General features: G+C 41.7%; 1 protein-coding gene across 1 annotated transcript in view; it reads left to right on the top strand.

Annotated features, from left to right (window-relative positions):
- Positions 1-23,250, top strand: part of fam184ab (family with sequence similarity 184 member Ab) — a 56,834-nt gene that overhangs the window by 17,762 nt on the left and 15,822 nt on the right. Inside the window, exons 9-15 of the mRNA XM_041064562.1 lie at positions 1,286-1,408; positions 2,558-2,719; positions 3,298-3,419; positions 7,890-8,040; positions 10,357-10,569; positions 16,981-17,134; positions 18,744-18,871. Of these exons, the coding sequence (XP_040920496.1) occupies positions 1,286-1,408; positions 2,558-2,719; positions 3,298-3,419; positions 7,890-8,040; positions 10,357-10,569; positions 16,981-17,134; positions 18,744-18,871 (1,053 nt within the window). The remainder of the gene's footprint in view (positions 1-1,285; positions 1,409-2,557; positions 2,720-3,297; positions 3,420-7,889; positions 8,041-10,356; positions 10,570-16,980; positions 17,135-18,743; positions 18,872-23,250) is intronic.

Here is a 23,250-nt window from a genome sequence, read left to right as displayed (position 1 = left end):
GAACGGGAGTCTTGAGAAAAGTGTTTGCTGTGGGAGGAGGAGGCTCCAGGCGAACAGTGGATCGCAGAGCCCATGCTGTAGCGTGGGGCTTTTATTGTGGAGAATCGGCAGGTACAGGCCCCATTCGTGGCTTTTTTCGGGTTGCATCAGGACACTGAACCTGATGCGAGCAGCCACGGGGAGACAGCAGGGAGGGAGAGCAGGAGCCGACCGACGTGTGAGTGTTGGAGCAGTTTTCTAACAGTTTTAACAGTTATTATCTGCAAACAGAGAAACTTTCCTCGCTCTTTGCCCCCCCTGAGCAGCGGGTGAAATACAAGATGTCATGAAGCATTACACATGAATTACTGTGATTTTTCTTCCATTCCGATCAATGTCTGTGAAGTCCCATTCATTTTTATGAAACTGTGTCACGGTAGTCAATACAGTGAATGTTTTTCACAGCCTTACAAACTCCATCCTCCTGTGTAATGAATAAGGGTGGCAAATTTCATTTGACATTACAGCAGTTTCCCTCAGCTCTAATTGTCCTTGGAAAGCAGCAATCATGGCGCACTATAACAGAAATCGTTCCCCATTCATCAGTAGGCATAATAAGCTTTATTATGGTAACAATGCAAGAGCTCTTTCTCTCCTCTCCGCCAAGGACAATGAAATAGTTTGAAGTATTTTTAGAAATTTGCGCAGATGAATGCAGTGAATGTAATGTCAAACAAAGAGGAGAGGAGACTCTGGATCTGCACCATGACTGAGGAAATAATGCGTGAGGAATTTGTGTTGATGCTGTCAGAGCTGATGTCCGTCTTCTGTCCCTGTCTCGAGACTTCACAGCTTCACATAGAGGCTAGCGTGGCTCGAAGGCTCCCAGAGATGTTTACCTTTGGTTTGCAAGACTCACAAAAACTAAATTTATGAAAAAATTATATTACACCCTTTGCTTTGGTTCCACATGACTTGGCATAACACAAATTGTGCATTACTTGACCTCATTTGACTTGTTTAACACAATAATGAGGTCAAAGTTCTTCATTTTGTCATGTTTGTTATTCAAAATAATATTTAAAATGTGGTAGGTCAATGGAAAATGGACTCGTTTTGCCACTCTAATAAAGTTCACATCAGTTCTAATAAAGTTTTATCAGAATTATGAAACTTGTCTCTTTCAGACTTGCTGTTACCTGGATGACTGAGAATCTTTGTGCATGTAAAACACCATGAACACCAACAAAATGTTTTAGTGCTCGCTTGTTTCGACCGATTTGTTTTTTCTGATTGGTTCCCACAGGAGCTGGAGCAGCAGTTTGAGAGGGAGCGCCTCTCACTGGAGGAGCACAAGAAGCTCCTCAGGCAGCAGCTGGACGAGCTGAGGGAGGAGCTGACCTCCAAACTCACTGCAGCCAATGAGGAGGTAAAGAGCCACAACTTTCAGCTTGTTATATTTGTTTGTCCTTGACCTTTGATCGTCTGCTGATAAAGATCATGTTATATAACTGAAAACTCCAGAAGAGAGGCGGCAAACAGAGAGAGAGTGCGAGAGTGATCGTTCCCAACTCTTAACTTCTCGTTGTTAATGTCACCTCCAAACGTTAGAGAAGCCAGAGTCTGAATCCCGAGCTCCTTAATAAAATGTCTGACTTGAATAATGAGCAGTATTTACCATTTGATGCATGAAGCAAACAGGATGTATCCAGTCACATTACCAGCTGAAAAATAACTCCAGGGTCATTTACGAGTATGTAGCTCCCATCTCACATAAAGGACACACTGAAATATACATAACTTCCTACAGTGTGTGGAAAATAACCCGTCTAAACCCAAAGTCAGCCCAAGATTTAAAGCTATTTAAAAGCCCAAATGTGGCAGAGGACCTAATTGGCTTAATGCAGTCACTGGCATCTTATTTATTCATTAGTAATGCTGGTGTAGTGTAATGCTCAATGGGAAAGAATGAACCTGAAAGTTTGGTCGAAATGACTCAAAGTATATTTAATAGAGGTTCATGCTCGTTAGGGCACTCAGAATTAAATGGCTGGGAAAACAAAACAGAGAGAGAAAGAAAATGAATTCTCTATTAACAAAGGTTTTTCAGTCCAGTCCCCTGGTTCAATCAGTTATTGTTCATCCTGGTCACAAATGAACTTTTCATTTTTTTTCTCTATAATCACTGGTTTCCTGTGTATGAACCCACTGCACACACAATGTGTTTGTTGTTTTTCACTCCATGTGCACATTTTCTAACTTGTGCTGTGCCTTTAACGGTGAGGCAAATGAACATCTAACGAACTGCAGAACTAACTATGTTGCCACGTTTGCAAAAAGTACATGGGCCCCGGCTCATTTAAAAATCAGAAATAGAAATTGTTATTGAACGCATTTTAGATGGAAATTCCACCTCGCTGAGCAGAAAATGCTGATGCAGTTTCAAGGTTGCTGCCACAGTGAGATACTGCCTGAAGTGCAACAGAGGAGAGGTTGTGGGTAGAGTTTATTCTCTCTGAAACTCTGTCTGTCTGTCTGTCTGTCTGTCTGTCTGTCTGTCTGTCCGTCTTCCCCGCAGGTGTCTCGGCTGCAGAGGGAGGTGCAGCAGGGGGAGCAGGACATCGGCTCAGCTGAGGGACAGATCTCCACACTGAAGGAGGCGCAGGACAAACTGCTGGAGGAGCTGGACGCTACCAGGGCCCGGCTGAGAGAGACCAGCAACCTGCTGACTGCACTGCAGGTCAGCACGCACAAACTCGCACAAGGAGAAACACACATATTTTTGTTTAATCTGTACTCTGTCCTTAGCTCCTGTTCCTGATCAATACATTCACAATGACATGCTTAACCTCAAACCACAAGTTGAACTACCCTAAAACCAGGTTTTAATTCCTCAACCAGGACGGAGGACCAGACAAGATGTCCTCACTTCCAAGGTCTAAAAACTCAGACTGCTCCAAAGATAGCAGTATAAGAGCACACATGCTTGGACTAATTCTGTCATCCAGATTATAACCTGTGTCTAAATCACACTGTGTCTTGTATCAGTAGGACTTTCAACACCGTTTTAACATTGTTTTTGGATTTCCATTGCCAATAGCCAACATTTAAATTGGCCAATGGCAGTATCACTCCAAAAGGCTTTGACCGTTTTTCACGCTACAGAAAATCCCCAAAAGTTTTCAGAGTTGCCTACAGAGCTGGATCCTTGTCAGGGCGAAAAAAACTCCAACTGAACCGCATTTAGACTATGATGGCACACCAACACTTTCCACCGAAACCAAGGTCGGTCTGACCGGCTGTCTGTCTCTCTGTCAGGGAGAGCTGGAGACCCAAAAGCGTCAGCATGAAGCCAAACTCATCACCACAAAAGAAGAAGAGAAACTGAAGATGGACAAGATGGCTTTGGAGCTGGAGCTCAAATGGACTGAAACACTCAGGTGTGTGTGTGTGTGTGTGTGTGTGTGTGTGTGTGTGTGTGTGTGTGTGTGTGTGTGTGTTTGTGTTTGTGTATGAGAGTACTTGAGAGGTGGCGGGTATCACCCACAGTCTTCGTCTTGTCTTTTAACAGACAGCATGAAATTAAGAGTGGATGGGCAATTGAAGTCTTTCTCTTTCCCTATTTTCGTTTCCCACACTTACTAGAACACACACTCACACACGCGCATACACACACACACACACACACACACACACAAGTCATCCAGCTCCCAGTATTGACCATGACAGAGCATTATCCTTGGAGTGCTCTGCAACTTCTCAGTTCAATCCAGTGTTAAAGCTGGCAGCTCAGAGCCTGTGGTAACGTTCACGGACCTTTGAAGTGTTATTATTCAAAAACCCCCAAGAATGAAATTGTCTGTTTTGAGGTGTGAACCGATGCACTTTTCACACAGTGAAGTCGGTAGCTGCCAAATGGCTCTATTAGAGTTTATATCAGCTTTAAACAGCATTGTAATGGTCAAAACCAAAGAAAGTTTTTGCACTTTAAAAAGATTTTGTCCTTGTGATGCTGAAGTGACTCAGGCAGTGCTGAATGTGTGGATACATTATGCTGTTAGATCTCTTTATTTCTAATTTTACAGAACTTATTTTAAGATTGTTTGATTGACTTTTTAGTGCATTTACATTTCCCTCAGCGTACTTCATGCTTGGGTAGTGGTGTCCTACATTTCCCAGAATGCCTTGCAGTATCCATGCAGAGACATCTCTTCAATCACAGGTGCATAATGTGGCGTTTAGATATATTAAATATTTATTTGATTGGATGAACCAAGTTCAAAGTGGATGTCTGTACCATCGGTCCATGTGTAGCTGTAACAGGTAGCATTTATCATTTGAAATATGCATAATGATGACTCGCCTGAAAGAGCTGCAGGTTTCTGAAACAACCGTGTTCCTCACTTGTTGAATGTAGAATGAATTTCCACCACATGTAGGTTCAGTTCACCTCTTCACCTGTTAGAAGTCATAGAAAATAGGGTAAATACAAATTGGTTAGATGTCAGATCATGTGTTTGATATAATTACAGAACCTCAGATCAGCCCTGCCGTCTGACTGAAGCTGTAAACCTTCACCTTCATTGATCTTAGACAAACATCACCCCTGACCAGGTCTGTACTGTACAAAAACACTTTATATAGAGAGTATAATAGGCCTGATGATCCTCTCCAGGATTAAGGAAAGATTTTTAAAGAGCTCAACAAAAATAGAGGACCAGTAAGTGTCAGGTCTTGTGTCAAATTTTGAAAGAACTGATGTTAAAATACCAGGAAGCTGTTTAGGAACCTCGAGCATCCTTCTCTTATCTCGGGAATCATCACAACCTAAATCTGTCAGCATCCGCTCTCCAGACAGTTTTTTTTTTTTTTTTTTTTATACCTCCGTAGAAGTGTAAGGGTTTCTTTTTTTCAGCCAAAATATTTGTGAACACAGGCTTCTGCCTGCCTGAGACCTGCTTCACTTATCGTGTGAGTCTGGCTGATTTCACCTGCTGTATACTTAATACTACTACTGAAATATGGCTTTAAGACACCGATAACATCCAACGGTAATTTCTGGAAATTTCCCTTATAATTAAAAGTGACAAAAACCAAACACAAAAGGAAACAGCACTACATGCAGCGACATCAGTGATGGTGTGACATCAGTGAGTGAAAATGGCTGCTGCACAGACAGATTAGGGAATGTCCGTGTTCATTTTCTGTCTGCTGTGCTGACAAACTGAATGCAGCCCATTCAGTTAAATATCTAAAGAATCTCAGACTCACAATGACAGTGACTCTTAAAAACAGAGGGACACAAACTGCAGGAATGGCAACAAAAGAAAAGCGTGCAAACAGACAAGAGCTCACACCGAACTCTGGTCTGTTTGTCTCTCTTCCCCTCTGCTCAGTCTCCCCTTCATTAGCTCTCATTCACCTTCCTTTGTCTTTATGCACAGAGCTCCTTACTCTCCGGAGAACATCTATTCATTTGGTGGTTGGGGTGAGTACACTGTGGTTAGTGAGCCGTCTGAATTAAGGGGGGCAGGCTTTAATCCCTGTTTGACAGTGGAAACAGACGCTCTCTCTGTGATAGCGTAATCGTGGAAAGAGCTCTCAGGATTACCAAATGAACAGAGGAGGTTCAGCAGATCAGCAGAATAAAGCGGAGACAGCACCGTGCTACTGTGTCCCGGTCATACAGACGATCTTATAGAACATGTCGGCGGCTCGAACCTTTTGTCCCTTTATCCAGTCAGACCATGTATGGGTAAAGATGCTGACTCTTGGCCATGATGGCGACGTTTCTCTAGGAATGGCAGTGACGGTCAGTTGGACCTCCACTTTGGTCCAGACTGAAATGTGCAGCCTCACGGACTCACTAACGTGTCTGAAGACATATTTTGATGTCCTCCTGTTGTGTCAGTCTCACTCAAATCTGGACAGACATGTCCACGAGTTAACATCAAAGCTCAGTGGTACACATTTAATCCTAAAATCGGCTACAAACAACAAAAGCCTGACACATGCTGTGAAGGTTAAAGCCAGCATAGGTTTAATGAGTGGGAGATAACAGAGGAAGCAGTTATTTCTAATGGATGTTGAAATGCACGAGGAGAGCTACTCGAGCAATGTGAAGCATTGACTTTACTGCCTGGCACAAGCTGAGTCTTCAGGCGGTTTGAAGTTTACAGCAGAGTGTGTGCAGCAGTGTGTGTACAGCAGTGTGTGTGCTGGGGAGAATGTGGCACTTTGCATTATTGACCTTGGAAACAGTAGTTTGACAAAAAAAAGAAAAGCTGAAAACAGTGATGTAGCCGGCTGAAAGGTTATAATCCATACCTCCTGCTCTGAAAAGTGCACATGCATTAGGCAGCTCTGACTGTAGCTTTTAATGAAGGGGTTTTTGTACGCAGTTATTTTTAAAGGCTAGAAGTATTACAACATTACAACAGGGAATCTGTGAATACGTGCTTTAAATCACAGCTGGAGACAAAATGTTATTTCATTTGTGTTTTCATGTGTTTGTACAGTTCAGAGACATGAAAGACGCACGTTCGATGATGAGGAAGCCAGTGATTGGTTTGTAACACTGACAAACACACTATTAGAAAAATGCACACACATACAGCAAACTCAAGTCCATACTCATAATCATCCACACAAGTTCACACCTTAAATGAGCACGTTTGTCATACAGCTCATAGCACAGGCACCAGGATCCAGCCAATTATCCCACATTTTATCTGGATCCTTCCTTCGCTGTCTCAGCTCTCTCTTCATTTCTTCATCTCGTCTTTACCTTACCTGTCTCCATCTGCCCTCAGCTCTCCTCCTGCCCAGCAGATGCTATAGAACAACACTTATTAGGAAGACCAGAGCTCTTTGAAGCTCAAGGCCCCCGTGTGTGTGTGTGTGTGTGTATGTGTGTGTGTGTGTGTGTGTGTGTGTGTGTGTGTGTGAGAGAGAGAGAGAGAGAGAGAGAGAGAACGAGAGAGCACGCATGCGTGCATTGACGTCTGTGACTGCGTGCTTTATACTGAACGAGGACATGAATGATGACACGTGTCAAGTGTGCTGCAAGATGAACGTGACTGTCTGGTGTGCGACTGCGCTGCTGTGTGTGTGTGTGTGCGTTTTCCTGTGTGTGTGTGTGTACGTGTGAGGCCGCCTTCAGTCTGACACTTTGTGGCTCTCAAAGTGACAAAAAAATGTGTTTGCCTGGATACCTCATTTAACAGCTGCCATTTCAACTCCCACACAACTATTACATTGGCAACACGCACACACACGCACAGCGATGCAAAAAGCTGTTAGCAGCAGTGTTAAAGGGTGATGGCGTCTCAATAGACGCAGTGTTCAGCTCCGATAAAGGACTATTTATTGTTCCCGTAAAGTGAATATTGAGCTCTCTGAAGCACCTTTACCTTTGCAGCAGAGTTTGTTTGAGTCTCTTCTTTCACTAGTTAATGCTGATGTGCTCGTGAGCCATAATAATAAGATGCTATGCACAGAGTATAAGTGGTGCCTAGAAGAATTGTATTTACTTATTTTTCTAAAGAATGCCAAGACCTTTTAGATTAATTTCTTATCTCTGTAAGAGCTCTGTGAAGCTTTTTAGGGTCTTTCAGCTCATTGTTTTGTTTTTCTGGCTCATTTCAGCCCTCTCTGTAGTTGTTATCCTCTGTCTTTTCACTCATACATGGTTTCTCTTTCATGTTGGCTCTAGTTACTGATAATTCAAATGTAAAGTCGAATGTTTGCTTTTGGCTTTTTGCACAGTTTGCACTCCACAGTATGAACTGATGCTGGTCTTGTTTCAGGTTTAGTGAAGGACATTGAATCCCAGCATTTAGGCAAGTACCTGAAACGTAAATGAAAATGTGTCTGTGTGTGTGTGTGTGTCTTGTTGTGTTGTGTTGTAGGCAGGAGTGTAAGAAGCTACGCGAGGAGCTGAGAGAGGAGCATGAGGAGGACAAGGCCTCAGTGCTGGCTCAGCTGGCGCAGAGCAAGGAGCAGGAGCTGAGCAACGCCAGGGAGAGCTGGCAGAGGAAAGTGGAGGACCTGCTGGAACAGGTACGACTAATGCCGGTGTGTGTGTGTAAACACGTGTACGTTCTGAACGAACGGGTGCAGCCCAGCTTGCCTTTCCTTCTTTCTTGTCTTGTATATTGAAGTGTTATTTGTGTATTTTGGTGCTTGGGAGCGAAAAGCCATTAGAAAGTCTGGAAAGGAACACAGAAAATAATATATAGGATTAAAACTCAAACTGGAAAAAGAACAGACAAAGACAAATGCTCACTAGTCCTGAATGTAGAGGAATAGAGGAAAGTGGAGGTTCTCTCCGTTTAGTGGTTAAAGATGGTTTTAATCTTCAACTTGTGCTGCAGATCTCTGTGAACACAAAATACCAGATGCCTGCAGCTTGTAGTTGAATAGCTATAATTATACCAGTAGTAAAAAAAAAATCAATAGGGAGGGGGGAGAGAGTATGAGAGAGGCAATAAGAGCAAGTGCCTCTCTTCAAAGCTTGTGTTGCTCTTGTACGACCTGCTGTCTGCGCCAGACTGACTTATTTCTTCCTCACTCTGGTGCACAAACTCACTCACACGTTCATTATACAGTGCTGTGGTGGACACGCCGGGGCAGGCTTCTGTTGTTAATGACCGCCCGGTAATATTAATGCAGCATGACTTAGCCCTCCTGCGGTCATCGCACGGACAGACAGACAGAGTCGATGGCTCTATTAATGTTCATTTGTGCATGCTGTGTGCTTCAGCTGCTGGTCGTCGTCATGCCCACTTTGTCTTGCGGTCCGTCAGCTCCCATGCGGTGATTACTGCGTCTGCTTCACACCTCACAATCAGCTGAACCATATTTATGTGCTCTAATCATAGCAGCGGTCGATCTGTTGACGGACGCGCACTAACAGAGAGGACACTGTTTGGAAGTCAAACGATGGGACGGAGTCTTTTCTAATGGCCAGTATTCTAACAGATGTCAGTGCCAGTGATGCCGTGATACGTGGGCTGATAGGACTTTTAAAAAATATATGACCGAACTTTTTCTCGCCTACAGGATGCCTCACAGTGTGTTCTCAAAAAGTCAGCATCGTAAATATTGGTGTGATTGTAGTTAGAGACGAGCCGGTGAACACAGTGGAGCAGTTAGCAGCTTAATTTCCCTCCAGAGTTAAGCTGAAGTAAAACCAAGCTGGAGTGAATATTGGACGTTTATCAGATGGATGCAAACGTAATGTTGCTGTGTGTCTTCTGGATAATAAGGTTGTTGTGTTTACAGCTTGTTGTAATGCCTCGAACTAACCAGGCAGCTGCACACACACTCAACACTGAGAGAAACTATAGTAACCTACATTAACTAAGTTTCAGTAAACTTAGTAATATTTGGATCAGATTATAGCCTATACCACCAGATAATTCTGTTTATAAATCTGCCCAACCATACGACACAGTGTGTGACTCATCTCTTAGTCATAATATAATTTCCAAATTTGGGACACAGCTATTGAGGCTATTTGTAGTATGTTCTAATCCCATACGTGACGCCTGCAAGCTGCTACAGAAACTGATGAGTTTATCAATATACTTGCTTAATGTTAATAAATTGTTTTGAATTTCTGGCCCAGCTGGTCTCACCTGCACTCAGAGCTAAAGAATTAGTTTCACTTTGCTTCCTCTCACTTTGCTCCAACAGTTTGTAAAGCAGACAAGGTTATAATCCCGGGCAAGAGTTTGGGCTCTTTACACAGCAGATGGTTGATCTCTTGGTAGCACCTTATAGTTTGCACATATAATGAATGCTGAGCTCTATATTTTATTTATATATATTTATTTTTTATTTTAAAATCAGTTTTCTCATTTAAAATTGGTGTAATGGCACGACCACAGTTAAATACAGCATTAGCAAAGCAGATTGTACAAGGTTGTACTTGTTTCTCTCTACACTTGCCTAAATAATCATTATCTTAAGTTGCCTAGACAGACTGATTTGGTGCATCATACTGCTTCCTCCCAGTAGTGTGTTCACTGCACTACAGCATTAGCCAGAGTTTATTATGGACTGCAGTGAAGTGCGAACAGTTTGTTTGCAAAAAGTAAAAACTCTTTTCCCGGAGGCTTTAAGAGTAACAAACATCTTAATATGGCAATATTTGTTTAATTGATTGCCCCCCCTCCTCCCCCTTTGTCCTCTCTGTTATTCTGCTGCATAAAGATGCTACTCCCTAGAGACAACGTCCCTATACTCCTACCTGCTTTCTTTCTTACTACTATTCTACTTCCAGCATGCAAAGGTGTAGACACATTGACTTGTTCAACTGTTCCACTAAGGCTCATCCATTCAACAGCAGCGATTTTTGTCTGTTCCTCCCAGATCTCCTTGTTGAAGCAGAGCCTGGAGATGCAGTTGTCCCAGTCGCAGTCGTCGCTGCAGCAGCTGCAGCACCAGTTCAGCCAGGAGAGGGAGCACCTGAGGATGCAGCTGGACGAGCTGCAGACGGAGCACCAGAGGCGACAGCACCGTCTGCAGGAGGCCCACTGCTGCGCCATGCAGGACCTGGAGCACGCCAGGCAGCGTGACCTGAAGGTGGGTGGTGGAGCTGTACCTTTGGCTTTTCTGTACAGCAGTTTCTTGTTATTCATCTGTCAACATATATGCCAATACCAGTTTATCTGGAATCGTGTCAGCCAGTATATCGGTTCGGGCAATCGGAGTACATCTTGTCAGGAAGTCGTGCTCCTGTGTGTCAGTATCTTTGGCAGCGTTCAGCGACAACGACGTCTGAAATCTCTGCACAGGTGATAGAGCCTGACAGAGACACTGCAGACGTCGTGGTGCATGGCTCAGACTCTCAGGCTAAATCAGCATTATAGACAATGATTTGATGCAAAACAAAAACAATGTGTATCCTGGAATTTATATTTATTAACAAAAACTGCCTTTTGTCCCTCAGTGGAAAATATTTACCTCAACATATCATTCTCTAATTTAATTCTCTGATCATGATTTTGTATCATGCAAGTAATCAAAGGGAAAACCTGCATTTTCAGCACACTGAATTCTCCATGAACTTCATAACTTTAAGATACGCATTCATGAAAACTAAACAATGATTGTTCTGTATTTACACGCAAATAACGTATAGATTAAAAAAAACACATGAAGAGCTTTAGCATTTCTGTCATCTTCTCTGCCAGTTAGAGAGGCTCCTCAGGAGAAGCCATCCATGACATTTTAATCCAGTAGAGCCTTGTCAGAGTCAAGGTTAGACTGGCAGTGAGTCATCGCCATCATTACTCACTCTCACTGACAGCAGACAGCTTCTATATCAAGTAGCTATATTGACAGCTCTGTTTTTGCTCTTTGTAATGTCAAAATATGCATGCACAAACACAGCATACACACTCCTCAAGGTGCCAAGAAAATGTTCTTCAACGTTAATCCTTCCATTTCACAATCAAGGTCGATTTGGATCAGCTGCACATCACAATTCCAAATCCATTTTTTGACTTGGACGCTGTAATTGTATTAATGCTGTTGGCAGAATGGAGGTCAGAAAGCAGCGTCCTGATGGTTTTTTTTTTTTTTTCGCAACTCCTCGTGTTCGAATGTGTGCAAGGATGAGAGCGCGGAGTGTGTGTGGAGAAGGAATATCACCTCTGCGTCACGCAGCGCTTATGAAATTGGCAGTCTTCGTTATTTCCCTGTAAGCTAAATTGACTGCTGTAACGAACACGCTCCTCCCTGTTTTCTTCCTCTCCTCCTCCACTTGTTTCTTCTCTGGCGGAAACGCAAACAGTAGCTGGTCCGCATTCGCTCAGTTTAGCCACAAAACTGACCTTTACTGTCGCTCGCTCAGAGTGAGTTCCGTCTCCTGTCACAGTTTTAGTTTTTAAGCAGGGAAATAAAGTGTTAAAAGCTTTACACAGGCTCTTTTATGCTGGCGGGGTGTTTATATTTCTGTCAGCAGTGCAGGGAGAGAAAACTCAATTATCCAGAGTGGAGGCATTAGAGAGATGATTTGTGTATGTGTGCTTTATGTGTTGGGGTGGATGGGAGGTACATTCAGATTCAATGGCATTATCTGTTCACACTTCACAGACAGTTATAGCCAGGCAGTAATAAAGTTGTTACAAATCCCTGCGTCTCACACACACACACACACACACACACACACACACACACACACACAATCACATAACCTAATTTAGTTCCTGGATTTGCTGCTACAAAAAACTTCAAATAGAAGCGGTGAGTGTGCACGGAGCAATTGACAGACTGTTGATTTTCTTTTCATCTTTTGTTCTTCTTATCTTGTTTCCCAGACTCTTGCTTACTTTCTTTTACCTGCATGCTTAGAGTGAGTTTTTTTTTTTTACTGTGATAAGTGTACTTTGGAAATGTGATTTTTAATACAAATAAACGTACAAATGTCGAGAACACAGTCCATGAATCAGTCTCATCCGACATTAAAACTAAATAAAAAGAAATATTAGTTAGAAAGAGTAACTCTCAACAGCAGTGAGCGTGAATCCTGAGTCAAAACAAATGAGAAAATACAAATTAAAACAGGTGAAGTTAATGAGAAGTTAAAAAAGCAAACCATAAGACAGCGATGGTCCTGCTGCTGATGAAAAGTGCAAGCTGAGGTATTTTACTTTACATATAAAAAAAAAAAATTCGGCCCTGGGAAATCTAATCTGCCACCCTGAAATAACCAGCTAAAAGTTTTTCTTTAAGCTCTGAGAGAAATCAGTGGCAGTAAAGTTTTCCTTAATGCCAGACTCTTCTATTAAAATTATATGATAAAAGTGTAGATCCCTCCTCAGCGGTTATGCTGCTGGTTACTGTCATCACATTTGTTCAGTTTGTTCTGTGTGAAAATGGAAAAAGGAAATTGATGCTTAATTTGGTACAAACATTCATGATGCATTCTAATGTCACTGGCTAATCTAATATGCTAGCATGCTAGCATGCTAGCTGTCACAATAATAAAGTTCTGTGAAATGTGGAACCTTATTACATAAATAATAGATTAACTGATGTGGAGGAGATCATTATTGTGGTTTCTCAATCACATTAAAGTCACATTTGTATTAATATGCATGAAGGTTGTAAATTCATATTTTGGAAAGATGTTTGATAAATAGTTTTTTATTCTTAAAGTGACTTTCACTCTAAAACTGTACTTTTAGCAGTTGCTTAGATTAGAATTTTAAAGCCAACATTTAAAATATAATTAAAATTCCCTCTGGTATGTTTGGAAACTTGAGTGCAGGCACTTTTCACAGTCAGGTACTGAGAAGGTTACACAGTAAAAGCTTTTATCTCTAACAGGCTCAGTTACTGTGATGCTCTCTGCTCTTTACTGCCCAAGAAGACTTTCAATAAACTGAACATCATCGTAACGCAGCAGCTCGAGTCCTGACTAAGACCAGAGAGGGAGACCACATTACAAACAGGTGTAATGCGGTCTCTCTGTCCCTGTGCTGGCTGCGTGTATGTGTAGGCATCAACATTTTGCTCTTAGGCTTTAAATCACTCGACAGTCTGGCACCTCAACACATATCAGACGTACTTTTAAGCTACATCCCTTTCAAACGCCTCAGTTCCTCCAGCTCGGGTCTTTAAGGTGTCGTCGAGGTCAGGATCAGACCAGGATCAACCTGAAGGCCACAGTCTGACTTTCTTTCCTTTGTGTGTTTATCCCTTGCTTTTATTTATCATCAGTATCACCCCCTTTTATGGATTCACCCACCAGCTAAGTAACAAGTATTGACTGTTCAGTAATGGAATGAAAATTGAACAGCCAGGCCTCCTCACACAAACAGCACAGAGAAGAGGGAGGAGGAGGAGGAGGAGGAGGGGAATGCAGAAACACTCACTTTGTAATTATAGGATCCACTGCGATTAGGAATAATTAACATGCTCTGTTTAATTAAAGGAATAAAAGGTATGGTTTTTACTGACCCACAGCACAAAAGGACCAGTGATATATACCAGTGAATAAGAGATTAGTGGCTATTAACAAGTCACTTTCTCATACTGTGACAGAACCTCCCGCCGGAGTTTCAGCACACGTCTGCTTGTGTTTTTACCTGCTCAGTGACTGAGGACAGTGAGATTCAGACGTGAAAATAAAAAGTCGTCTCAGGCCGAAACCATCAGGTGCGATGGTGCTTCTTTAAAGTCACAGAGAACCTGAGGTTGGAGCGTCTTTAGCTTCTGAAATGAGACGGTGAAACATGTAGGCAAGGATTAATTGTGATTGTAAATCAAAAGCTAAAGATCTGATCGGGTCGCTCAGTAGTGGGGATGTGGATAAACGAGTACAGCAGCATACAGAGCTGTAGAAGACTTATCACCTCAGAGGACGAAGGACAAGGAATAAATTAGACCTTAACCAAATTCTTTGGAAATATTATCTTTCCTCTGCAAGCTGCTACAACCCACAGGCTAGAGCAAATTTATTCATGGGTTAACTAGTTACCCCAAATATTGAAATATGGACTGTATATTGATCATATTTGATTGGAAAAATGTAGGAATACACCCCAGAGAGGACTCAATATAAATACTTTAACATTTATAGGAACAGAAAATAGAGAAATTTTGATGAAAAAAACAAAACACTCAAAAACTATTTTGGCATTTAACAAGACATAACCATTAGCACAGGGACACAGTTAAAGTAAAAAAACAAAACAGAACATGCAACACAAAATCACAGCTTATGAATCAGTAGAAGCAATAGAAAGATCACGCTAACGTGTGCGGTGGTACCATGAAAGGTACATGATGAAAAAACACAGAGGAGGCGTCTTGTTATATTTAGTGGACACACGAGTAAATACACCGTGAACAACAACATTATCATCCGTCCGCTCCCTAAGATCGTCGTTAATGAGCTGTAACACTTTTGTTTTGCATTTGGGGCTGTTTAAGTGTTACCATAAAAACCAGCATGGGTGCCGTGTCAGACACTGAGACTGTGAGGCTGCTGTCCGCCAACTCAGAGTGAGGTTCATTTGAATATTCAGGGCTCTTTTGGTTCCATGAATCATCTCCCAGAGGCATTACATATTGGAGAATTAAAATGCCACAGATGTTGCTGTCAACCTTCTATGAATATCATTTTAGATGTTCTCTGTTGATCGACTCTAGTTATAATTTGCAAAACGGCATCGAAATATTCCACTGACAAAGAAAAACGAGTTAAACTCAGTGTGAACTGCAATTTTCTTGTCGGCAACAATGAGAATTTAGGGGCTTTGTCTAATCATGAAAATGAGATGTGAACTCAAAGGCTGCTGACGGAAACAGCAGCTGTGTTTTCCCCTTTGATATTTAACATTTTCTTCATTTTGAAAATAGATGTCCTACCTGTTGCTGTCCTTGGGGATTCTTGGTTCAGCTGGTAGAGCAGGTTGGCTGCTGATTGAGCTCCAGCTCCCATGATCCCAGGTTGCGCCAGGAAGGGCGTGCAGTGTAAAACCTATGCCAAATCAAACATGCAACAGTCTGGAATGGGAATACATAGTTTACATGGCACCATACATTATTTGTTCTGTGCACAATGGATACAAGACTGAAAATCATAGCAGGCTTAGGGAAGGTTTAGAGAATTGTCGTCACACTGGTGGTTAAAGCTGAACCGAGGCTGCTGATCGTCAGATGTCATTTATTGGTCCCGATTCCTCTGCCAGCAACCAACCCAGCTGACAGCCAAGTTCCCCAGACTGATGAGTTTAACACACGCATGACACAACCAGTGTTGTTAAATTGTTGGTTAAGCTGACAGCAGCACCAGTTTTCTCAAAGAGAGAAAAACCATATTTCCGGCAAACCCACTGCTGCACTCACAAACACTCAGGCACCAAATGTGGATCCTTACACATCAACAACAGCTTTTTCTGCCAGGATAAACGTTCGGCTGCCAGCAGTGTAATGTTAGCAGGTCTGTGCTCAGAGTGTGTGTGTGTGTGTGTTGTGGCAGCCCTCCAGTCAGCAGTGCTAATGCCTGATGCTAATACTGTGTAAATAAGTGTTTGTCAGTTTTCTTTACTAATAATCTAATACGCTGTTCTGGTTAAGTTGTTTGTTAAATTCTTGTTATGAAACCAACATCTGGATGAAACTAACTGAACAATTTAATTAATCACTTAATTAGGAAAAAGCACATGCAATTAACAAAACAGTGGAAACACATGTTTTATTTTACTAAGAAATTAGTTTAGACTTTTGTTTTCTTCCACAAACGGAGTTGTTAATGGACATCTGTTCTCCCAGAAAACTTTCAGGACGTTCAGGCATCTCTTCGCGGATGATGAAGCTCGTCTGAGCTCTTTTATCTGTTGGAGAGTTTTTGGTACACAATTGTGAGACATATACAAGATATTAGACACCTGTCCATAATACAGGACATAATTATGAAGAATTTTCCCTAATCTTTCCCTTTATTTTGTTTGGTCACAAAAGTCCCAAAAATCTGTTGGGATTTCTATTGATTTTCTGTTGTTTAATTATCTATAAAAACCAGTTACAAAAAAATGTGTTGGTCTTTAAAGTGATCCAGTTTATGATATTGAACCACTGCCTCTGTGTGAATAACTGTTAATAACTGATTTTTCTTGGTGCTGATGAATCAGTTCTGTTTTAGTCTGTGTATTATGATTGGTCGTAGTATATAAGCAGAAACTTTCCATATACAGGATTTAAAATGTGGCTAAAGTACTTCCTTATCTTCCTCTGCCTCACTTACTTTTCCATTTTCATTATTAAATCCCTTTCCTCCTTCCTTCTTTTCTTGCTGCTCACTTTCTTAAACTCTTCATCAACAAATTTTCCCATCTCTTCTCTTTCTCTACCTCACTTTCCCCTCGATTCCCTCGCTCTTCCCCTCCCTCTCTCTTTCTCCCTGCTCTCCTCCCTCTCTGTTGATTTCGTTCATCCTCTCTAACCCCCCCACCTTTTGTCCCCTTCTCTTCCCTCCGTCAGGACTTGGAGGAGCGTCTCCGCCATCATCACCATGCGGAGCTGCAGTCTCTCAGAGAGGCTCACCGCCAGAGCATCGAGACGCTCAAACAGCAGTCAGAACAAGAGCTGCAAACACTCCGCTTTGAACTGGAGGATGAGGGCAAAGCCATGCTGGGTAGGGTCACAGTGTGTGTGTGGGTGCATGCATAAAAAATAAAGAAACTCTTTTTATCCTTTGATGTAGAAAAAGTGATGTCTATGAAACTCTACTCAAAGAATGAGTGCTTGCAGACCTCAAAGTAAAAATGTAAGGTACAAATATTACAAAGCATTAACAGAAAGAGGCAGCATCATGCATCACCATGGTCACGTAAACTAATAGTATAATTCTTTGTCAACATAAGTTACTACAGAGTTAAACTTTACTTTTTCCTCATTAATGTTCGGCTTTATGTAACAAGTCCCTTGATTAGCTTATCAGGTCGACGACTCGACACACGGGTTCTGTGGTGTAGGCGGGACGTTTCCATCTTTTACTGTTCTTTATTTCAAATTCACAGACAGATGATACCATGAATAAACTGTCTAGAACATTATGGACAATAGAGGAGGGACATAAAAAGGATGAGGAATATTAGTTTTAGGTCATGGAGAATAATCGTGAAAAACCAGAATGATGTTTTACGCTGCGTCAGGGCCGGAGTGGAAGCTCTGTCCCTCTGAAATAATGGAGGATTAACAGTGCTTTCTATAAATAAGTGCTGTAATTTTACATTTGGCTTTGTTATTCTGTCCAACATGTTTTTCACTTCAGCACAGAGTGGAACACCAGACATTTGGATGTTGTTTGAGATGCGAAGCTTTAGACAGAAATAAACTGCCATCCTTACAACACAGACTGCAGCGTTACTGCTCCGTCTTTAGCCAATGCAGATATTTGACAGTGGAAATTTTAGGAAATTTAGGAAATAGGTTCAGTCTGAGTTTTTATATAACATGATGTAGAGACAACAGTTAAAATCTATGCTAAGAAGAGTTTGTAAAGTGAAATGAGGACATCAGCTGGGCTCTGAAGTCTAAGTTGCACCAGAATATCTATAAAAGTGCTGGAAAATCTGAGTCTTACCCAGTTTTTTTTTGTGCTAACACACCAGTACTGTGCTGTGATAAATGGTCTTCCATTAACCTTCATGTCATGGTCCTGACACTGGAGAGCTGCTTCCATCCATCTCTCACTTCCCACATCCTGACATCTTTTTATTACCTTTTTATCTTTATCGCTCTCCCTCTCTTACTTCCCTTCATCCTCTCCCTGTGTGTGAATGGGCGTGTACATACAGTACATGTGTGTATTATGTGTTTATCTTCTACATGTTCATTCAGTTTGAGAACTGCAGTGGTCAGTCAGAAATGCTTTTATTCTGATGTCACATTGAAGTAGAAAGCTGATAACAGTGTGTGTTCCTGCTCTGTGCTTCTCTAAACCATTAGACTGTTTGCAATAATATGTGTTCATCGGAGCGAGGATTAAAGGCCACTTGGGTAAAGGCGGCGGAGGCACTTTTCTTTATGTGCAAAGCAAAAAAAGATTTTATTTATATATTTTGTAATAAAAATTCCTTTGCAGCTAATGAACACTTTTTTTTTGCCAGCAGACCAAAGGTGGGAGGAAACATCTCACTGGATCTGAGTCTCACACGCAGGCTTTGTTTCTTCATGTGTAATATTTTCTGCACAAACGCCCTTTTCTTTCATTTCTTTTGTTTTTTTTTTTTTCCCATCAGCCTCCCTGCGATCAGAGTTGAACCACATCCACGCATCAGCCATCGAACACCTGAAACAAACTCACCATCAGGAGTCAGCTGCTGCCAAAGCGGAGCTGGAGAAAACGCTGGAGAACAACCGGATACAGGTAGGACCTAATGATGTATCTGAAACCATTATCCCGAACCGTCTTCTGCACATCCCTGTGCTGCTGGACGTGTTATAACAGCCTGAACTTGTTACTTGTACGAGTATAATTCATAACTTCCACCTTCTTTTTGTTTATCTCGACACATTTAGTCACTTAACTGCTGCACACAAACAACAGCACAGTGATGAGTGACTCCACGCTGCAGCATGCTCTCTGTCTTTCATGGCCACAGTGAAGATTATGTGACAGGAGTAAATCAAAAACCAAAGTAGACACCTCTGAATAGGCTTCCAGAGCGTTTGTTTCACGCTATTAAACACATTCACCCTCAGGGAAGGTGTTTTAGTGAGAGAATCATTTCACTGGTGCTGCTTCCAACACCAGTAGTTTTAGATTGAAACATGATTTTTGCAGTAAACCAAAATGATGCTGAAGCGATTCGTCAATTAATCGATTGGTTGATCAGCAAAATATAACGTTTTTGATCGTGGTTAAGTCAAGAAAATTAAAGGAATTTAAGGAAAAAAACAAACCATCTGATGTGAACCCACCCACAGTCACAGTAACAGTCACACAAATACTGTATCTGCTCTTTCCCATGTCACACAGCAGCAGCTGTTTTTAATGTTTAGAGTTTTTGTTTGTTTGTATTTATTATTCAACAGTGTTGTTCCTGTCTTACTGGCTATCTAACAGAAATTAGACTGGCATGGAGACAATATTAGATGATGTAGCCAGCATGTCTCAGATAACACCTGCCACCGACTCTCCATTACACACACACACACGCGCGCGCACACACACACACGCACACGCACGCACACACACACACACACACACACACACACACACACACACACACACACACACACACACACACACGCGCGCGCGCGCGCGCACACACACACACGCACACACGAACACACACACACACACCACCTGGCAGGCTACCCTTTTACCATCTCCTGTAAATCTTCCTAATTATCCCAAACACCATGGGTTCCTCTCTCATCACCTCATGATACAGATGTTCTAGCAGAGACACACAGCTGGTTGTCTTTAATACACCCCACACCTCGCCATCAGTCCTTCTCATCTTTAGTTGCCAAGGCGATAGAGAGTCAATAAGGGCTAATAGTCGAGTGTTACAGGCTGAACTGCCTGTCTGCTGTAAGTCTGCAGCAAACGCAGCAAAAAACAAAAAAGCCTCAGATGTCAGTCGTCTCTGTTACTGTCCTGCGGCGCACACGCTTCTTCTGAGCCCCCGAGTACATTCACGTTGTGTCACAGGTTTTCATTTAGTCAGATTTTGTCCCAGGAAGCCACATAAAAAGATTTTAGTTTTTTAATTAGTAATGAACAGTACTGAACTATTTCCTCCGTATGTGATGAGATGCAAACACTTTTCACATATTCTCCAGCTGAGACTAAATCACAGTGATTCAGATCAGGCAGCAGAAATGTTTAAAGCCTTGTGTGTTTAAACGTGATGTCAGTGCTTCATGCAACGTAATATTTAGGATATTTTGAACTTTTGGCACATTTCACTTTGAAAATCAGAGCACGCTCTCGTGTCCGTTCGCTGTCGTATTGGAATCAATCAAAACCAGATGCAAGGCTCTGACTGTTTATCTTTCAACCACAATGAGCTGAACAAACACTTTCTTCCTCTGTTTTTTGAGGAAACTGTTTTGGATGTTTTTGCCTCTGTTTGTGAGGGCGGACAGAGAGAGAGGAGTGTGTGTCACTGTCTATCAGCTCTGATTTGAAAGTAACATTATCCTTTCTGTCCTTTCACCATCTGCGATGATGAGCTCTGTTTGTCTTCATTTGTGCTCTGAAATAATCCATCAGATTTCACGGCACAAACTGTAACCCACCCAGTGAATTTCCTTTCGGGATAATAGAGTTATACTTGTGTTAAAATGCTGAATGTAGAATTTGTAGAAACAGAGACATCGAGAGTTTGTGTTTACGTTAATTCTTTGTTTACTATGCCGGAGCCTGAATGGCAAATAAACGGAAACTTCCTGAGCTGAGTCATCGGAGTGGAAGAGCTCAGCAGCAGACAGTCGTCACGCTGTGTTAAATAATGTTTTTATACCTCCGATTGCTTAATGGACGGAGAGGGAGAGACTGATGAAGCACAGGGCTGTGTCTGGGTGTGTGTGTGTGTCTGTCTGTGTGTACACATCATCATCTGTCTCTGTGAAGACTGACTGTGTTTGATCTAACAGAGCTGTGTGATCAGTTATCACATCGTCAGTGTCTGTTGACACAGTATTCATCCTGTTCTGTTTCCATTATATTGTTTTATGTCTGTTTCACTTTGAACCTCAGATAATTTTATTTATCCAGAGCTGCCATGTCATTTTATTCTTTTTTATTTCAGTATGTCACCTCTTATTTTTTTTGTCTTTGTTCTCGTGAGTATGAAATCATGCTGAAATTATTAGTCTATTAATCAATTAGTCAATTAACAGAAAATTTACCAAGTATTTTGATAAGAAAAACATTTGCTGATACAAACTTCTTCAGTGAGGATTTTCTGCTTTGCCCATGGAGACTAAAGATAAACATCACATTCTTAATGATAAAAAAAATAAAATCATTTTATAGATGGCCAGGGTAGTACAGATCAATAATACAGTAAACTGTCAATCAAGCAGGATGGATGACACTTCCCAGCTAACATCCATCCATCATCCCTTTATGAAAAATAAAAGTCCATTTTCAGTAGATAAGGAAATCACACCCTGATTCAGTCTTAAGATTCGACTGGTTAATGCCTTTGCTTGATAAATATTTGAAAACCTTATTTATTTTTCAAAGACCTAAAAATGAGAATGGGGGGGGGGGGGGGGTGGCGGCAAAAGAGCTGCTCACTGTTTCACTGCTTATTTTAACTAAGACGTCTGAAGTGGAAGAGAAAGTAAGATTACAAAGAGAGATGGTGAAAGAGAGAAGAGACAGGGAGGGTAAAAAGTGATGACGGAGCAACACCGACAAGATGAGAAAAGAAATAAATCTCAGCGCCCCAAACCAGCCCAAAGTCAACACCATTCATCTGCCGCCAGTGTGAACATCCAGCAGGGACTAGATGTTGAAAAAACTCCCAAATAATACGATTCATACTTTTCAAGTAGTCCTGAATTCCCTGAAATAAGCCAATTAAGGTCAATTTTATTTCTTCTATTTTCTACTTTCTTCTTTTTTGTCATCTTTTTTTTTCCCTCCCTTTCTCGTTAACTTGTTTTTGTGCCTCCTCTGCTCCTAGAGTGAAGCCAGGAGTTTGACGAGATGGAGAGTAAAATGAGTAAATGAGTCATTAGAGATGAGTCTGCCCTGTCCTCATTGTGCTTAATTGCGCTGCCAGTTTTATGGACAGCAGAAATCAGCCAATTACATCAAATTAAGATGCTGAGGGAGACTCAGACAGAGGCAGATAGTGAGACAGGAGGATACGAATACAAGGCCATTATACAAGATTATGGCTTTTGGATATTCGGTGTGAACACAGCCCTTGGCACAAACTGTTACAGATACAAGTTGAATGTGATTTTTGCAGAGTGGTTGCATCAGAGTTCAGATTACATCTTTGTCTTTCTTTGCCCCTTCATTCAAGTCTCTAATCATAATGATCAATTTGGCAAACCAGGCCCGCTCTGCCTCCTGTCATCATGTGGGTTTTAACACTAAACTTTTGCATGTTAATGGTTTGTAGGTCCAACTTATTCCAAAGCTTTTAGTCTCTTTCTGAAAAACCTAATACATTCATTCTTATTGCCAGCTCCGATCTGCTTGTTGCAGACGCTGTGCATCTCTTGTCTTCTGTCTTATTGAAGAGGGAGGTTGTATAACTAAATGTCCATGAGGCTTTATGGCTCTGCATACCTATCCTGGATGTTTACATCTTCCTCCTCACGGCTGCCTATCCGTCAGGCCCCTGTGGTAGCCTTGGTTCTTGGTTGCCATGGCTACTGCTGATGGAATGGAGCAGCTGTGAACTATGTTGACCCGTAAACGACCTTGTGTAGACACTTCCTGAATAAATGAACAGAGGCTAAATGAAAGAGAATAGACTTTAACTAAGATAATTCTTTCACAGTGTTATTGTGTGCTTTTCTCTGGTGTAAATGAGGTATCAGTCAAAACCTCAATCCTGCATTTCCCCTAAATGCAGCTGCGTTGTCATAAAAATGTTTTCACAGGCTGAGTAGTTCTCCTTTTTCATGAGCAGACAGGCCTCTGTGTGTAAAATCTGTGGACAAACAACAAGAGTTCCTCGCGTTCGCTAAGTTTTAGAATCTGTGACTCACTCATTTAAGTGACGTTCCAATAATGGACTCATTGTAAAAGTCGACAGGCTGTGTGTC

This window comes from Toxotes jaculatrix, chromosome 19 (genome assembly GCF_017976425.1).
Source record: "Toxotes jaculatrix isolate fToxJac2 chromosome 19, fToxJac2.pri, whole genome shotgun sequence".
NCBI lineage: Eukaryota > Metazoa > Chordata > Actinopteri > Toxotidae > Toxotes > Toxotes jaculatrix.
Note: the sequence above shows the minus strand (reverse complement) of the source record. Positions and strands in the feature narration are given on the sequence as shown.